Source organism: Salmo salar, chromosome ssa14, assembly GCF_905237065.1.
Source record: "Salmo salar chromosome ssa14, Ssal_v3.1, whole genome shotgun sequence".
Lineage (NCBI taxonomy): Eukaryota > Metazoa > Chordata > Actinopteri > Salmoniformes > Salmonidae > Salmo > Salmo salar.
Genome location: NC_059455.1, coordinates 87,496,336 through 87,513,686, shown reverse-complemented (window position 1 = coordinate 87,513,686; position 17,351 = coordinate 87,496,336). Strand labels below are relative to the sequence as shown.

The 17,351-nt window shown below is 43.8% G+C and overlaps 1 protein-coding gene across 5 annotated transcripts in view; it reads left to right on the top strand.

Annotated features, from left to right (window-relative positions):
- LOC106570545 (collagen alpha-1(XVI) chain) overlaps positions 1-17,351 on the top strand; it is a 167,111-nt gene that overhangs the window by 98,781 nt on the left and 50,979 nt on the right. For 2 of the 5 annotated variants that reach the window (XM_045694919.1, XM_045694917.1), the window contains 7 exons: positions 1,215-1,268; positions 10,042-10,119; positions 10,378-10,497; positions 10,706-10,753; positions 10,864-10,962; positions 11,153-11,197; positions 13,175-13,219. In XM_045694919.1, coding sequence (XP_045550875.1) covers positions 1,215-1,268; positions 10,042-10,119; positions 10,378-10,497; positions 10,706-10,753; positions 10,864-10,962; positions 11,153-11,197; positions 13,175-13,219 — 489 coding nt within the window. The remainder of the gene's footprint in view (positions 1-1,214; positions 1,269-10,041; positions 10,120-10,377; positions 10,498-10,705; positions 10,754-10,863; positions 10,963-11,152; positions 11,198-13,174; positions 13,220-17,351) is intronic. The other 3 variants (XM_045694918.1, XM_045694921.1, XM_045694920.1) reach the window with 3 other exon arrangements.

The following is a 17,351-nucleotide window of genomic DNA, read 5'->3' as shown; positions in this document are numbered from 1 at the left end:
TCTCTCTCTCTCGTTCTCTCTTTCTCTTTTTCTTCTCTTCTCACTCTTATTCCTTATTTTTCTCCACACTGTGTTTCTCCTCTCCTTCTTCCACCTTCGTCCTTTCTCCTCCCACATTCCTCCTTCCAGGTCCCTTATTTCCTCTTCAGGTTTGGCTTCCATATTGGGTTCTGGCTTGGGCAGCTTGACACAACTCTAAATGCAAATTAAGACCACATTAAAATTGCAAATGATTTTAAATTAATCTTACATTTCATAATTTAAACATGTTACACAATAGTAAAAGCAAATATGCAAGTACATAAATAACTATTGCGTCAATACAATAGCTTAAATCATATTCATGTAATGAAACTATGCTAATTGTTAACCCTTTGGGCTGTAAATGTATAATGGGAGTCTTTGTTAAATCGTAGCACGGCTTTAAACATTCACGAACTCTTGTGGGAAGCTTTGGGACTGTTAAATATTACTATCAAAGTATGATACTTCAGGAATATTGTTGAGAATATTGATGGTTATGAACTGCTTAAAGTCATAATTAAATAGTTATTTAACCATTGAGTAAACGTATTGTAAATTAGAAGATCTTCAAATAAACTGTTAGGAGAATATTTCCTCTGATTGTAGGGGAAATCTTAAATCTTAATTCATTCTCAACAGTGTACAAAGGTAAATCAGATGAATGGGAATGCTGAGAGGAGTGTACATAACTTATTGCCATTGGAAACAAAGATGTAATATTGGTTGTTAAAGACCAGGCTCAGTTCACTGTGTAAGACAATTGATTGATTCGTCTGAATATGATGTTCATGTATTCATCAAGCACCCAACCATAATGTTGTGTGAATAAATCAAATTTGCACATAAATATCCTGTTGAAATCAAACCACTTTAAAATATATATTTTCACCTCTTGCACAGAGATCCCTGCATGGTCTTTAATCTGGTATTGTGTTTATCTCTCAAAATTAGACAAAACAATCTAATTATTTACACCAAACTATAATAAAACTATTTAAATGAATTTAAATCGCTTTTAAAAACTAGACAACCAAACCAGAAGAGTCTGAACACAAACCAGGAGAGGGAGAACACAGGTGATTGGTTGTTCCTTCAACCTTGAACCTGTGACCCCTCTGACTATTGGTGGAGAGGGATGTGGCAAGCCTGTGATTGGCTAGAACCAGTTGAACCTCAGTTCCTTCTTTCAGGGTATCCCTGGCAACGATGGGGTAACAGGGCAGCCGGGTCTGCCTGGGAAAACTGTAAGTAAACAGACAGTAATGGGGAGTCACTTCCATTTAAATTCAGACACTTCAGAAAGTGGGAAAAAATTATGCTCATTGTCAATGAATATCAATGACACTTTCTGATTCTAGAATTCATTAGCTGAATTGTCTAAATTGAAATGGATTTGACCCCAACCCATACATTAGGAGGTGGAGCTGGAGGAGAGTGCTGCAGCTTTGTGATTTGGATGATGGGGGGGGGTAGGTCTGTTGTGACTGGAGCACTCTGGCAGAAGATCATTGACAATCTCTACAATTTCATCACAAAACTATACAGTAGGCACGCTACGACTGAGTGGCAGTGCATAGTGACAAAGTATACAGTGTGTCTTTATGATATAGAGGAATGCATGGCCTTGCACTTTTTGCCTTTTGGAGAGACTTTAACCATTGATTTGTACCCCAAAAGCATGCACACACACACACACACACACACACACACACACACACACACACACACACACACACACACACACACACACACGACATACACAAAAGACTTTAACCATTGATTTGTACCCAAAAAGCATGCACACACACACACACACACACACACACACACACACACACACACACACACACACACACACACACACACACACACACACACACACACACATTGTTAATGTAGTGTCATAAAGGCAGTGAGTGTGTGTGTGTGTGTGTGTGTGTGTGTGTGTGTGTGTGTGTGTGTGTGCAGCCATTAGTTTGATTCAAAGAGCTTTGCTGTACTTTGCTGTTCAGCCTTGTTATGCTGAGTACAGTAAGAGCCTGTAGATCTGCTGTTGAAGGACTGCACTATGAGCTCTAGTTTCATATCACTGCCATCCATTTCATCTCATCTCCCTGCCACACACACACACACACACACACACACACACACACACACACACACACACACACACACACACACACACACACACACACACACACACACACACACACTCTCACCAGAATAATCAATCTACACACAGTGGAAACTTGGCTTCACACACACACTTCCACGCACACACACAAATCCACATACACACACACACACACACACATTATACACACTCCAGAAGTGCTCCAGTCCTAACGTCAGTAGACAGACAGACAGACCAGCTGCTCTCTAGCTCCATGGCCCTGCCTGCATGTTGAGTTTCAATGGATTTAAACATCTTAAACAGACTATTCAAACTATCCACTCTTAGCTTAATTCTTAAAGCACGCTTAGCTTAATCTTAGCTAAGTATAAATGTATCCTTAAAAACGAATAACTTTGTCAGAAACACAATTTAACAGGCAAGTTATTTGAATGCAAATGAATTCAAACTATCCAAGTGTAGGATATTTAAATAGGAGGATATTGAAAGTAAATGTCTGACTGCTCTCCTGTTTAATGCATACAACCTTAATCTAACAAATCTAATGGGCTGCACCATGCTAGATCAAATTAGCCCTTCTGGCTATAATAACAACCATTTGAACAAAGACAATTGGTTTTAAATGTGTTTCAAACCAGGCTAACTGCAATTTAGAGGTTATCTCGCTGTGTGAAGGGCCCCACTGCTAAAAAGTGGAAGTATTGTACTGTAAGTGGGTTTCCTGGTGTGATTGAAGTGGTGCAAATGTTTCAAGCCAACCATGTTGTAAATCAATTAACTTTAAAACTCTTAACAATAATCCCAATGAATACCTGGAATTTAATACCAACCTGCTTTGAAAGACTTGCAAAACCTTGTGATTTTTAATGTTTTGTGTCTCCTTGGGAAAATCTTAAATGGTATCCTATTCGCTCTAGTGTCCTATGTGACTCTGGCCAAAAGCAGTACACTACCTGGGGAATTTAGTGCCATTTGGGACTCCTGAATGGATCGTTCATCAAATTTTCACTGTACTGCAGTTCAACACTTTGGACTGTACTGCAGTTCAACACTTTGGACTGTACTGCAGTTCAACACTATGGGTTGTACTGCAGTTCAACACTGTACTGCAGTTCAGCACTATACTGCAGTTCAACACTTTGGACTGTACTGCAGTTCAACACTTTGGACTGTTCTGCAGTTCAACACTGTACTGCAGTTCAACACTTTGGACTGTACTGCAGTTCAACACTGTACTGCAGTTCAACACTTTGGACTGTACTGCAGTTCAACACTATACTGCAGTTCAACACTTTGCACTGTTCTGCAGTTCAACACTTTGCACTGTACTGCAGTTCAACACTGTACTGCAGTTCAACACTGTACTGCAGTTCAACACTGTACTGCAGTTCAACACTTTGCACTGTACTACAGTTCAACACTGTACTGTACTGCAGTTCAACACTGTACTGCAGTTCAACACTGTTCTGCAGTTCAACACTGTACTGCAGTTCAACACTTTGGACTGTACTGCAGTTCAACACTTTGGACTGTTCTGCAGTTCAACACTGTACTGCAGTTCAACACTTTGGACTGTACTGCAGTTCAACACTGTACTGCAGTTCAACACTTTGGGCTGTACTGCAGTTCAACACTTTGCACTGTACTGCAGTTCAACACTGTACTGCAGTTCAACACTGTACTACAGTTCAACACTTTGCACTGTACTGCAGTTCAACACTGTACTGCAGTTCAACACTGTACTACAGTTCAACACGTTGCACTGTACTGCAGTTCAACACTTTGCACTGTTCTGCAGTTAAACACTGTTCTGCAGTTCAACACTTTGCACTGTACTACAGTTCAACACTGTACTGTACTGCAGTTCAACACTGTACTGCAGTTCAACACTGTTCTGCAGTTCAACACTGTACTGCAGTTCAACACTTTGCACTGTTCTGCAGTTCAACACTGTTCTGCAGTTCAACACTTTGCACTGTACTGCAGTTCAACACTGTACTGTACTGCAGTTCAACACTGTTCTGCAGTTCAACACTTTGCACTGTACTGCAGTTCAACACTGTTCTGCAGTTCAACACTTTGCACTGTACTGCAGTTCAACACTGTACTGCTCGGTTCAACACTTTGCACTGTACTACAGTTCAACACTGTACTTACTGCAGTTCAACACTTTGCTACTGCAGTTCAACACTGTTCTGCAGTTCAACACTGTACTGCAGTTCAACACTTTGCACTGTTCTGCAGTTCAACACTGTTCTGCAGTTCAACACTTTGCACTGTACTGCAGTTCAACACTGTACTGTACTGCAGTTCAACACTGTTCTGCAGTTCAACACTTTGCACTGTACTGCAGTTCAACACTGTTCTGCAGTTCAACACTTTGCACTGTACTGCAGTTCAACACTGTACTGCGGTTCAACACTTTGCACTGTACTGCAGTTCAACACTGTTCTGCAGTTCAACACTTTGCACTGTACTGCAGTTCAACACTGTTCTGCAGTTCAACACTTTGCACTCTACTGCAGTTCAACACTTTGCACTGTGCTGCAGTTCAACACTGTACTGCAGTTCAACACTTTGCACTGTACTGCAGTTCAACACTGTTCTGCAGTTCAACACTTTGCACTGTACTGCAGTTCAACACTTTGCACTGTACTGCAGTTCAACACTGTACTGCAGTTCAACACTTTGCACTGTACTGCAGTTCAACACTGTTCTGCAGTTCAACACTTTGCACTGTACTGCAGTTCAACCCTTTGCACTGTACTGCAGTTCAACACTTTGCACTGTTCTGCAGTTCAACACTGTACTGCAGTTCAACACTATACTGCAGTTCAACACTTTGGACTGTACTGCAGTTCAACACTTTGGACTGTTCTGCAGTTCAACACTGTACTGCAGTTCAACACTTTGGACTGTACTGCAGTTCAACACTGTACTGCAGTTCAACACTATACTGCAGTTCAACACTTTGCACTGTTCTGCAGTTCAACACTTTGCACTGTACTGCAGTTCAACACTGTACTGCAGTTCAACACTGTACTACAGTTCAACACTTTGCACTGTACTATAGTTCAACACTGTACTGTACTGCAGTTCAACACTGTACTGCAGTTCAACACTTTGGACTGTACTGCAGTTCAACACTGTACTGCAGTTCAACACTATACTGCAGTTCAACACTTTGCACTGTACTGCAGTTCAACACTTTGCACTGTACTGCAGTTCAACACTGTACTGCAGTTCAACACTGTACTACAGTTCAACACTTTGCACTGTACTGCAGTTCAACACTGTACTGATTCACACTGTACTACAGTTCAACACTTCCGTACTGCAGTTCAACACTTGCATGTTCTGCAGTTCAACACTGTACTGCAGTTCAACACTTTGCACTGTACTGCAGTTCAACACTTTGCACTGTACTGCAGTTCAACACTGTACTGCAGTTCAACACTTTGACTGTACTGCAGTTCAACACTGTACTGCAGTTCAACACTTTGGGCTGTACTGCAGTTCAACACTTTGCACTGTACTGCAGTTCAACACTTTGCACTGTACTGCAGTTCAACACTGTTCTGCAGTTCAACACTTTGCACTGTACTGCAGTTCAACACTGTACTGCAGTTCAACACTGTACTACAGTTCAACACGTTGCACTGTACTGCAGTTCAACACTTTGCACTGTTCTGCAGTTAAACACTGTTCTGCAGTTCAACACTTTGCACTGTACTACAGTTCAACACTGTACTGTACTGCAGTTCAACACTGTACTGCAGTTCAACACTGTTCTGCAGTTCAACACTGTACTGCAGTTCAACACTTTGCACTGTTCTGCAGTTCAACACTGTTCTGCAGTTCAACACTTTGCACTGTACTGCAGTTCAACACTGTACTGTACTGCAGTTCAACACTGTTCTGCAGTTCAACACTTTGGACTGTACTGCAGTTCAACACTGTACTGCAGTTCAACACTGTTCTGCAGTTCAACACTTTGCACTGTACTACAGTTCAACACTGTACTGTACTGCAGTTCAACACTTTGCACTGTACTGCAGTTCAACACTGTTCTGCAGTTCAACACTTTGCACTGTACTGCAGTTCAACACTGTACTGCGGTTCAACACTTTGCACTGTACTGCAGTTCAACACTGTTCTGCAGTTCAACACTTTGCACTGTACTGCAGTTCAACACTGTTCTGCAGTTCAACACTTTGCACTGTACTGCAGTTCAACACTTTGCACTGTGCTGCAGTTCAACACTGTACTGCAGTTCAACACTTTGCACTGTACTGCAGTTCAACACTGTTCTGCAGTTCAACACTTTGCACTGTACTGCAGTTCAACACTTTGCACTGTACTGCAGTTCAACACTGTACTGCAGTTCAACACTTTGCACTGTACTGCAGTTCAACACTGTTCTGCAGTTCAACACTTTGCACTGTACTGCAGTTCAACCCTTTGCACTGTACTGCAGTTCAACACTTTGCACTGTTCTGCAGTTCAACACTGTACTGCAGTTCAACACTATACTGCAGTTCAACACTTTGGACTGTACTGCAGTTCAACACTTTGGACTGTTCTGCAGTTCAACACTGTACTGCAGTTCAACACTTTGGACTGTACTGCAGTTCAACACTGTACTGCAGTTCAACACTATACTGCAGTTCAACACTTTGCACTGTTCTGCAGTTCAACACTTTGCACTGTACTGCAGTTCAACACTGTACTGCAGTTCAACACTGTACTACAGTTCAACACTTTGCACTGTACTACAGTTCAACACTGTACTGTACTGCAGTTCAACACTGTACTGCAGTTCAACACTGTACTGCAGTTCAACACTTTGGACTGTTCTGCAGTTCAACACTGTACTGCAGTTCAACACTTTGGACTGTACTGCAGTTCAACACTGTACTGCAGTTCAACACTTTGGACTGTACTGCAGTTCAACACTTTGCACTGTACTGCAGTTCAACACTGTACTGCAGTTCAACACTGTACTACAGTTCAACACTTTGCACTGTACTGCAGTTCAACACTGTACTGCAGTTCAACACTGTACTACAGTTCAACACTTTGCACTGTACTGCAGTTCAACACTTTGCACTGTTCTGCAGTTGAACACTGTTCTGCAGTTCAACACTTTGCACTGTACTACAGTTCAACACTGTACTGTACTGCAGTTCAACACTGTACTGCAGTTCAACACTGTTCTGCAGTTCAACACTGTACTGCAGTTCAACACTTTGCACTGTTCTGCAGTTCAACACTGTTCTGCAGTTCAACACTTTGCACTGTACTGCAGTTCAACACTGTACTGTACTGCAGTTCAACACTGTTCTGCAGTTCAACACTTTGGACTGTACTGCAGTTCAACACTGTACTGCAGTTCAACACTGTTCTGCAGTTCAACACTTTGCACTGTACTACAGTTCAACACTGTACTGTACTGCAGTTCAACACTTTGCACTGTACTACAGTTCAACACTGTACTGTACTGCAGTTCAACACTGTACTGCAGTTCAACACTGTTCTGCAGTTCAACACTGTACTGCAGTTCAACACTTTGCACTGTTCTGCAGTTCAACACTGTTCTGCAGTTCAACACTTTGCACTGTACTGCAGTTCAACACTGTACTGTACTGCAGTTCAACACTGTTCTGCAGTTCAACACTTTGCACTGTGCTGCAGTTCAACACTGTACTGCAGTTCAACACTTTGCACTGTACTGCAGTTCAACACTGTTCTGCAGTTCAACACTTTGCACTGTACTGCAGTTCAACACTTTGCACTGTACTGCAGTTCAACACTGTACTGCAGTTCAACACTGTTCTGCAGTTCAACACTTTGCACTGTACTGCAGTTCAACACTGTACTGCGGTTCAACACTTTGCACTGTACTGCAGTTCAACACTGTTCTGCAGTTCAACACTTTGCACTGTACTGCAGTTCAACCCTTTGCACTGTACTGCAGTTCAACACTTTGCACTGTTCTGCAGTTCAACACTGTACTGCAGTTCAACACTTTGGACTGTACTGCAGTTCAACACTTTGCACTGTACTGCAGTTCAACACTATACTGCAGTTCAACACCGTTTGCACTGTGTTGCAGTTCAACACTTTGCACTGTAATGCAGTTCATCACGTTGCACTGTGTTGCAGAAATCAATCGTACGTATACATTAGTTGTATACCACCCCAACATTTTTACTGTAGAAGGATGAAGTACCCCTAGACGCTGATCTAAGATCTGTTTTGCATTGGCCCCTCCTTAGTGATTAAGGTTAGGATCAGAGGAGGATAAACTGATCCTAGATCGGTGCCTAATGGCAACTTCTGCTTGCATCCTTTTACCCCCTCCCTCACTGACTCTCCTCTCCCCCTCTGATCCTCCCCTCTCTCACTGACTCTCCTCTCCCCCTCTGATCCTCCCCTCTCTCACTGACTCTCCTCTCCCCCTCTGACCCCCCCTCTCACTGACTCTCCTCTCCCCCTCTGATCCCCCCCTCTCACTGACTCTCCTTTACCCCTCTGATCCCCCCTCTCACTGACTCTCCTTTACCCCTCTGACCCCCCCCCTCTCACTGACTCTCCTCTCCCCCTCTGACCCCCCCCTCTCACTGACTCTCCTCTCCCCCTCTGATCCCCCCTCTCACTGACTCTCCTTTACCCCTCTGATCACCCCTCTCACTGACTCTCCTTTACCCCTCTGATCCCCCCCTCTCACTGACTCTCCTCTACCCCTCTGACCCCCCCTCTCACTGACTCTCCTCTCCCCCTCTGACCCCCCCCTCTCACTGACTCTCCTCTCCCCCTCTGACCCCCCCTCTCACTGACTCTCCTCTCCCCCTCTGATCCCCCCCTCTCACTGACTCTCCTCTACCCCTCTGATCATCCCCTCTCACTGACTCTCCTCTCCCCCTCTGATCCCCCCCTCTCACTGACTCTCCTCTCCCCCTCTGATCCCCCTCTCACTGACTCTCCTCTCCCCTCTGATCCTCCCCTCTCTCACTGACTCTCCTCTCCCCCTCTGACCCCCCCCTCTCACTGACTCTCCTCTCCCCCTCTGATCCCCCCTCTCACTGACTCTCCTCTCCCCCTCTGATCCTCCCCTCTCTCACTGACTCTCCTCTCCCCCTCTGACCCCCCCTCTCACTGACTCTCCTCTCCCCCTCTGATCCTCCCCTCTCTCACTGACTCTCCTCTCCCCCTCTGACCCCCCCTCTCACTGACTCTCCTCTCCCCCTCTGATCCCCCCTCTCACTGACTCTCCTTTACCCCTCTGATCCCCCCTCTCACTGACTCTCCTCTCCCCCTCTGACCCCCCCCTCTCACTGACTCTCCTCTCCCCCTCTGACCCCCCCTCTCACTGACTCTCCTTTACCCCTCTGATCCCCCCTCTCACTGACTCTCCTTTACCCCTCTGAATCCCCCTCTCACTGACTCTCCTCTCCCCCTCTGACCCCCCCCTCTCACTGACTCTCCTCTCCCCCTCTGATCCCCCCTCTCACTGACTCTCCTTTACCCCTCTGATTCCCCCTCTCACTGACTCTCCTCTACCCCTCTGATCCCCCCTCTCACTGACTCTCCTCTCCCCCTCTGATCCCCCCCTCTCACTGACTCTCCTCTCCCCCTCTGATCACCCCCCTCTCACTGACTCTCCTCTCCCCCTCTGATCACCCCCTCTCACTGACTCTCCTTTACCCCTCTGATTCCCCCTCTCACTGACTCTCCTCTCCCCCTCTGATCACCCCCCTCTCACTGACTCTCCTCTCCCCCTCTGATCCCCCCTCTCACTGACTCTCCTCTCCCCATCTGATCCCCCTCTCTCTCATTGACTCTCCTCTCCCCCTCTCTCACTGACTCCCCCCCTTTCATAGCCCCCTCCCCTTACCCTCCCTCAGCATCTGAGGCTGCCTCAGGACCAGGACTCCAGTCGAGGAGAGGTAAGACAGGAGGTAGGGAGGTGCACTCTGGAAGTTAGACTTTTATAGTATTGCTCTTGGATTGATATGCATGAGCTGTACTAATGTGATGAAAAATAACACAAATGTCTATGAACTGTGTCCATGCTGTGTACATTCAGCACACACGTCATGTTATAAATTGTGTGTGGTTGTGTGTGTGTGGTTGTGTGTGTGTATGTGTGTGTGTGTGTGTGTATGTGTGTGTATGTGTATATGTGTGTGTGTGTGTGTGTGTGTCCTCTGCTGCAGGAAGTGTGTGAGGACTGTTCCAAGGGCTTGCCAGGGGTACCAGGCATGGTGGGCACCAAGGGAGAGAAAGGAGACGAGGGCAAGCCTGCCATAGGCCACGCCCCTGACGGCTGTGAGAGGGTGAGAAGCAGGGGGGGTGGAGCATGGGGATGGGGGGAAGGGGGACACGGGTGAGGTGGGTAAGGGTGTATACACTTTTGCCTTAAGACTATAGAGTCCTGGAAATTGAACATGATTATTCTTACCTGCTGTCAATTCCAGTTAATTCAGGAAGTAGAATGAAATTCCAATCCATTGTACTAATGGAATTTCTCTATGTGTGTTGCAGTGTTTCAGAAACCAAAGACTGCAGAGCGAGGAGGCTGCACAGGCACCTGTACGTCCACACTGTCTCTAACTCTTACATTCACACACACACACACCCACAACACACGCAACTCATGCACACACACACTGAATAATTGATTTATCCTCTTGTCTATGTAGACCACCTCTATCACCAATGGAGCTAATGGAGGCTGCTCTGGACCAGGAACACCAGGCCACCCAGGAACACCAGGATTACCTGGAATAAGGGGGGAGATGGTAAGTGTGTGTGTGTGTGTGTGTGTGTGTGTGTGTGTGTGTGTGTGTGTGTGTGTGTGTGTGTGTGTGTGTGTGTGTGTGTGTGTGTGTGTGTGTGTGTGTGTGTGATAAGTGGTGAAATATAGCGAGTTGCGTTGTTTTGGTGTGTTGAATCTCTAACACAAAGTACCTTTCTGCCTACATTTCCCAGGGTCCTCAGGGGCAAAGGGGACAAGCTGGTGTACCAGGGAATATGGTGAGTTCTACACGAGAGATTGTAGGGCATTATAACACGTCATAGGGGTTTAGTAGAGACATTATAAGCCAGCACAACAGAGTCAAAGCATGGTGTCTGTAAGAAGAACTAGGTGTCTATCAGCTTACCATATAAAATAATAGTTTATTGTCATATACAGTAGGTGCAGTAAAATGTGTTGTTTTACAGGGTAAGTCGTAGTAGTACAGCACCCCTGGAGCAAATTAGGGTTAAGTGCCTTGCTCAAGGGCACATCGATAGAGTTTTCACCCTGTTGGCTCAGCTATTCAAACCAGCGACCTTTTGGCTACTGGCCCAGCTCTCTAACTGCTAGGCTACCTGCCGCCCAAGTAGCCAAGATATTAGTGACACCTGGAACAACTGTATTTTGATCCACAGTACAACATGAAAAACCCCAAAAAGAGAAAGAAAATGGCACTGATGCAGCTATCCAGGAAGTATCAAACACAATGGGATAGGTGAAAGCAAGGCATCATGTACATAGCTTTCACCAATCCAGTCATGTTCAGAACAGTGATTCCATCCAACAAAGGGAGGTCAGAGACACATTTTCAAGTAGGATGTCTGCATTTCCACAGTGTTGGACCAGGTCCACAGTGTTTATGTGGCCTGTGTGTCTTGTAAAGCTTCATCATTGAGGGATCAAGCAGAACGAAGGAACTTCATGTTGATACTATACACGTAATGTCATACAGCCCTCTAGTGGCGCGTCCTACAACTACATAGTTCTTGATGTCATTAGGCAATCATTAACTATTTCCATAAGTATCCTTTTAGCTATAGTATCCCTTTAGCTATAGTATCCCTTTAGATATAGTATCCCTTTAGATATAGTATCCCTTTAGCTATAGTATCCCTTTAGCTATAGTATCCCTTTAGCTATAGTATCCCTTTAGATATAGTATCCCTTTAGATATAGTATCCCTTTAGCTATAGTATCCCTTTAGATATAGTATCCCTTTAGATATAGTATCCCTTTAGATATAGTATCCCTTTAGATATAGTATCCCTTTAGCTATAGTATCCCTTTAGATATAGTATCCCTTTAGATATAGTATCCCTTTAGATATAGTATCCCTTTAGCTATAGTATCCCTTTAGATATAGTATCCCTTTAGCAATAGTATCCCTTTAGATATATTATCCCTTTAGATATAGTATCCCTTTGGATATAGTATCCCTTTAGCTATAGTATCCCTTTAGATATAGTATCCCTTTAGCTATAGTATCCCTTTAGATATAGTATCCCTTTAGCAATAGTATCCCTTTAGATATAGTATCCCTTTAGATATAGTATCCCTTTAGATATAGTATCCCTTTAGCTATAGTATCCCTTTAGATATAGTATCCCTTTAGCAATAGTATCCCTTTAGATATAGTACACATATTTACCAGATGTTATTGCGGGTGTAGCAAAATACTTGTGTTCCTAGCTCCAACAGTGCAGTAGTATCTAACAATTCACAACAATACACACAAATCACAAAGTAAAAGAATGGAATTAAGAAATATATAAATATTAGAATGAGCAATGTCGGAGTTGCATTGACTAGAATTCAGTAGGATACAGTAGAATACAGTATATACATGTTAAATGAGTAAAACAGTATGTAAAAATTATGTAAAGTGACCAGTGATTCCATGTCGATGTACATAGGGCATCAGCCTCTAAGGTGCAAGGTTGAGTAACCGGTTAGTACCCGGCTAGTGACAGTGACTAAGTTCAGGGCAGGGTACTGGGTGGAGGCCGGCTAGTGATGGCTATTTAACAGTCTGATGGTCTTGAGATAGAAACTGTTTTTCAGTCTCTCGGTCCCAGCTTTGATCCCTTTAGCAATAGTATCCCTTTTAGATTGGAGGAGTAATCCAGTGTCTACAACCCTAATGGTTATTAACATATCAGAACTCAGAGCCATTGTTTTAGATGCCCATCTCATTGCCTGTTTCTCCTCTACAGGGTCCTCCTGGTTTTCCTGGTCCTCAAGGCTCATCTGGACTACCTGTGAGTTTACTATATATACTACACCGATACTATACCTACACTACACCAACACTACACATATACTGCACATAGAGTATACTACACCTATACTACACATATACTACACCTATACTACTTATACTAGATGTATACTACACCTATACTACACCTATACTTCACATATCTATACTACACCGATACTACACCATTATTACAGATATGCTACACCTATACTACGCCTATAATATACCAATACCACACCTATACGACACATACTGTATACTAGAACTATACTACACCTATACTACAACAATGCTAAACCTATATTACACATAAAGTATACTACACCTCGACTACACCAATACTACACATACAGTATACCGCACCTATACAACACCTATACAACACATATACTACATTTATACTACACCAATTCTACACATATATTACACACACACATATACTACACATACACTATGCCTATACTACACCTATACTACAAATACAGTGTACTACAACTATACTACACCTATATTCACCTATACTGCACCTGCCTATACTACAACTATATTTGCCTATACTACACCTACCGATACTGCACCTACCTATACTACACCTATATTCACCTATACTACACCTACCTATACTGCACCTATACTGCATCTACCTATACTACACCTATACTACGCCTACCTATACTATAACTATACTGCACCTACCTATACTACACCTATACTGCGTCTACCTATACTACACCTATATTCACCTATACTACACCTATGCTACACCTACCTATACTACACCTATACTGCACCTGCATATACTACACCTACCTATACTATGACTATATTCACCTATACTACACCTACCTATAATACATCTATACTGCTCCTACCCTTACTACACCTACCTGTACAGCACCTATATTCACCTATACAGCACCTACCTATACTACACCTATACTACACCTACCTATACTATGACTATATTCACCTATACTACACTTACCTATACTGCAGCTAGACTACACTTACCTATGCTACAACTATACTACATCTACCTATACTACACCTATACTACACCTGTATTTACCTATACTACACCTATTTTCACCTATGCTAAACCTATACTGCACCTATACTACACCTATATTCACCTATACAGCACCTACCTATACTACAACTATATTCACCTATGCTGCACCCATATTCACCTATACTATACCTACCAATACTACACCCATACTGCACCTATACTACATCTACACTACACCTACAGTACCAGTCAAAAGTTTATTTTTACTATTTTCTACATTCTAGAATAATATTGAATACATCAAAACTATGAAGTAACACATATGGAAGCATGTAATAACCAAAAAAAAGTGTTAAAAACATCAAAATATATTTTATATTTGAGATTTTTCAAAGTTGCCATCCTTTGCTATGATGACAGCTTTGCGCACTCTTGGCATTCTCTCAACCGGCTTTATGAGGTAGTCACCTGGAATGCATTTCAATTACCAGGTGTGCCTTGTTAAAAGTTATTATTATAATTTTTTTCCTTCTTAATGCTTTTGAGCCAATCAGTTGTGTTGTGACAAGGTAGGGGTGGTATACAGAAGATAGCCCTATTTGTTAAAAGACCAAGTCCATATTATGGCAAGAACAGCTCAAATAAGCAAAGAAAAATGACAGTCCATCATTATTTTAAGACATAAATGTGAGTCAATCTGGAAAATTTCAAGAACTTTGAAAGTTTCTTCAAGTGCAATCACAAAAACCATCAAGCACTATGATGATGAGGACTCTCATGAGGACTGCCACAGGAATGGAAGACCCAGATTTACCTCTGCTGCAGAGGATAAGTTCATTAGAGTTACCAGCCTCAGAAATTGCAGCCCAAATAAATGATAATATTTATTTTGATTTGTTTAAAACCTCTTAAGGATCCGCCCCTTTTTTTCAATTTTCTCCTAAAATGACATACCCAAATCTAACTGTCTGTAGCTCAGGACCTGAAGCAAGGATATGTATATTCTTGATACCATTTGAAAGGAAACACTGAGGTTTGTGGTAATGTGAAATGAATATAGGAGAATGCAACACCTATACTACACATATACTATATCTATACTACACATATACTACACCTATACTACACCGATACTACACCTTTACTACACCTGCCTACACTACACCTACCTATACTACACATATACTATACCTATACTACACATATACTACACCTATACTACAGCTATACTACACCGATACTACACCTTTACTACACCTGCCTACACTACACCTACCTATACTACACCTATGCTACACCTATACTACACCTATATTCACCTATACTACACCTACCTATACTACACCTGCCTATACTACACCTGCCTATACTACACCTACCTATACTACACCTACCTATACTACACCTATACTACACCTATACTACACCTGCCTATACTACACCTATACTTCACCTACATATACTACTCTGCCTTTCGTTCTTGCGATCTCTCTCTCTCTGTCTCTCTCTCACTCTTTCTCTCTCCATATCTCTCTTCTACTTTGAAACACCATTACCACTGAATGTGAATCTTCCTGCTATCTCCATCTCCAGTTTTTTTATGAAAGTTATTTCAGATGAGGACAATTCTATTGTCTCGCCTGTTCATCAATTATTTCCTCTGTGAAAGTGATGGAAAGTGGTAGTGCCATGCAGACAGCACACAAATCCCCCTGATGTCATTCCATTCTTTTAGCAGAGTGGAAGTTGCAATGGTTGATTCCAGCAAGGAATCCATTTTAAAACGCGTTAGGGAGTGTTTAATTCCAAGTGTCTGTATGTGTGTGTGTGTGGTGGTGGGGGGGTGGAGGGGAGTAGGGGGTTTGTGTGTGTGTGTGTGTGTGTGTGTGTGTGTGTGTGTGTGTGTGTGTGTGTGTGTGTGTGTGTGTGTGTGTGTGTGTGTGTGTGTGTGTGTGTGTGTGTGTGTGTGTGTGTGTGTGTGTGTATCTCTGCCACACTCCGTTCTGTTGAATTTTATCTGATTAAATAGTAGCAGCTGTGAAAGATGGATTTTTCATCGTAATGAAACTCCGCTGCATTGATAAGACATTCAACTGAATCTATAACAGGGATTTTAATGGCTTTATGCTGTTAGAAGTCTTAGAGAATAGCAGAGAGAGAGAGATGGAAGGAAGGTAGAAAGAGGCTGGGGGGTGACAGATAGAAAGGGGCTCAGAAAGGGGGGTGACAGATAGAAAGGGGCAGAGAGAGGGGGGTGACAGATATAAAGGGGCTGAGAGAGGGGGTGACAGATAGAAAGGGGCTCAGAAAGGGGGGTGACAGATAGAAAGGGGCTCAGAAAGGGGGGTGACAGATATAAAGGGGCTGAGAGAGGGGTGACAGATAGAAAGGGGCTCAGAAAGGGGGTGACAGATAAAGGGGCTGAGAGAGGGGGGTGACAGATATAAAGGGGCTGAGAGAGGGGGTGACAGATAGAAAGGGGCTCAGAGAGGGGGGTGACAGATAGAAAGGGGCTCAGAGAAGGGGGTGACAGACAGAAAGGGGCTGAGAGAGGGGGTGACAGATAGAAAGGGGCTCAGAAAGCGGGGTGACAGATAGAAAGGGGCAGAGAGAGGGGGTGACAGAACGGGGCTGAGAAAGGGGGGTGACAGATAGAAAGGGGCTGAGAGAGGGGGGTGACAGATAGAAAGGGGCTGAGAGAGGGGGTGACAGATAGAAAGGGGCTGAGAGAGGGGGGTGACAGAAAAGGGGCTGAGAGAGAGGGGTGACAGATAGAAAGGGGCTGAGAGAGAGGGGTGACAGATAGAAAGGGGCTGAGAGAGGGGGGTGACAGATAGAAAGGGGCTGAGAGAAGGGGTGACAGACAGAAAGGGGCTGAGAGAGGGGGGTGACAGATAGAAAGGGGCTGAGAGAGGGGGATGACAGATAGAAAGTGGCTGAGAGAGGGGGGTGACAGATAGAAAGGGGCTGAGAGAGGGGGGTGACCGATAGAAAGGGGCTGAGAAAGGGGTGACAGATAGAAAGGGGCTGAGTGAGGGGGTGACAGATAGAAAGGGGCTGAGAGAGGGGGTGACAGATAGAAAGGGGCTGAGAGAGGGGGGTGACAGAAAGGGGCTGA